The sequence below is a fragment of the Octopus bimaculoides genome, chromosome 18, assembly GCF_001194135.2.
Source record: "Octopus bimaculoides isolate UCB-OBI-ISO-001 chromosome 18, ASM119413v2, whole genome shotgun sequence".
NCBI classification, from domain to species: Eukaryota; Metazoa; Mollusca; class Cephalopoda; order Octopoda; family Octopodidae; genus Octopus; species Octopus bimaculoides.
The window spans coordinates 1,569,012-1,570,698 of record NC_068998.1 but is presented as its reverse complement, the minus strand read 5'-3'; the positions used below and the strand labels follow the sequence as shown (position 1 = coordinate 1,570,698).

Sequence of the window (1,687 nt, the reverse complement as noted above, 5' to 3'; positions counted from 1 at the left end):
GGTCAAAAGGTTTGCTAAAAACAGCAACAATGGCTCTGTGTTTGTTTGGAGTATGAAACACAGATGTGTTCTGAACCAAAGAAATAGCAGCTATGTGGTCAATACTACAGTGGACAGCCATGTCGTGTTTGTAGTGTGAAGCAAAGAGAGAGAGAGAGAGAGAGAGAGAGAGAGAGAGAGAGAGAGAGAGAGAGAGAGAGAGAGAGAGAGAGAGAGAGAGAGAGAGAGAGAGAGAGAGAGAGGGAGAGAGAGACGCGATGAACCAAAGAAATAGCAGCTATGTGGTCAAAAGGTTTCCTGGAAAGAGCAACACGGACCTCATATACGTTTGTAGTTATCATGAGGAAATACCGAAACGGGGTTAACTCTAAGCAGGATTAAAGCTGTATCTTTGACTAAAAACGGTCAACAACATTGACCGAATTGACAACGGCTAAAGAGCTAGAAACCTGTATGTATGTATGTATGTATGTATGTATGTATGTATGTATGTATGTATGTATGTATGTATGTGTATTTGTATGTGTGCGTGTAGCAATGAGTACGTGCGTGGGAAATAGTTATTGCTTGAGATGGCTAAGTTTGTGAGTGTGTGTGTGTGTGTGTGTGTGTGTGTGTGTGTGTGTGTGTGAGTGAATACACGTGAGGTCATTTGTATCAGTGTCTTGAATGTTTTTTCTTTTCTTTCATATTTTTTTTTTTGAAGAGAGAATTATTTTGCGAATTTTGAATTTCGTCGTGTTTAACCGAAAATTTTCTTGTTCGTCACGATGCAAGCGAAAAATCGGAATTCCATCGTTTTATACAATATCGCAAGCGGCATGGTACAAATAGGAAGATTGAGGTAACGATCCACAAGCCTGAAGAAACCGATGTTGCCATACGTGACTTCCAACAAGTGTTTCCATGAGCAACAAGACCCTGCCTCTTCGAAACGAAACCCTCACATTTCAACAAACGCCATCACGTCCATTACACTTATGTCTTTTCCACATAAACATTGCTCTACACCTCCACCACCTATACGTACACATTATCTATTTACTACACTCAAACACTTCAATTTCTCTTCCGTTCTAGCTTCACTACACCTAACCTACACCTCCTCACATGATCTGTGTCGCAACCTCAAACCAATCCACCACTCTTTAGTCCTGGTTATCACCACTCATCCTTACATGTTCGTTTGTTAATCTTCACGAAACCACATTTTTCAACCACATTATCTTCCTCCACCCATTGCCTATTCCCTAGCCCCGGGCCATGGGTCGTCCAGATAGACATGGGGTACGATAAGATCAAATAAAGTTTAAAAACCGAATAATAAAATTAAAATGTCGTGGGGTTACTCAGGAAATTGCGTCGGGGTTATAAGGTTATGTGCAAAATACACTCACGCACACACACATACACACAGAGAAAGCAAGTGATAGATAAATGTGTACGTGCGTGTGTGTGTGCGCGTGTGTGTGTGTATCATATATATGTACACACACACACACACACACACACACACATATCTATATATATATATATACGTACATATATTCTGCCTGCACATACGTGTTCGTAAATTATATGTATACACAGACACACACGCACGCACATAAAGGCTCACACGCACACACACACATACACACACACACACACACACACACACACACACACACACACACACACACACACA

At 41.1% G+C, this 1,687-nt stretch overlaps 1 protein-coding gene across 1 annotated transcript in view; it reads left to right on the top strand.

Moving 5' to 3' along the window:
- The first annotated feature begins 257 nt into the window (after window positions 1–257).
- LOC128249915 (uncharacterized) overlaps window positions 258–1,687 on the top strand; it is a 49,647-nt gene continuing 48,217 nt past the window's right edge. The window contains exon 1 of the mRNA XM_052974505.1: window positions 258–326. Within this exon, the coding sequence (XP_052830465.1) occupies window positions 258–326 (69 nt within the window). The remainder of the gene's footprint in view (window positions 327–1,687) is intronic.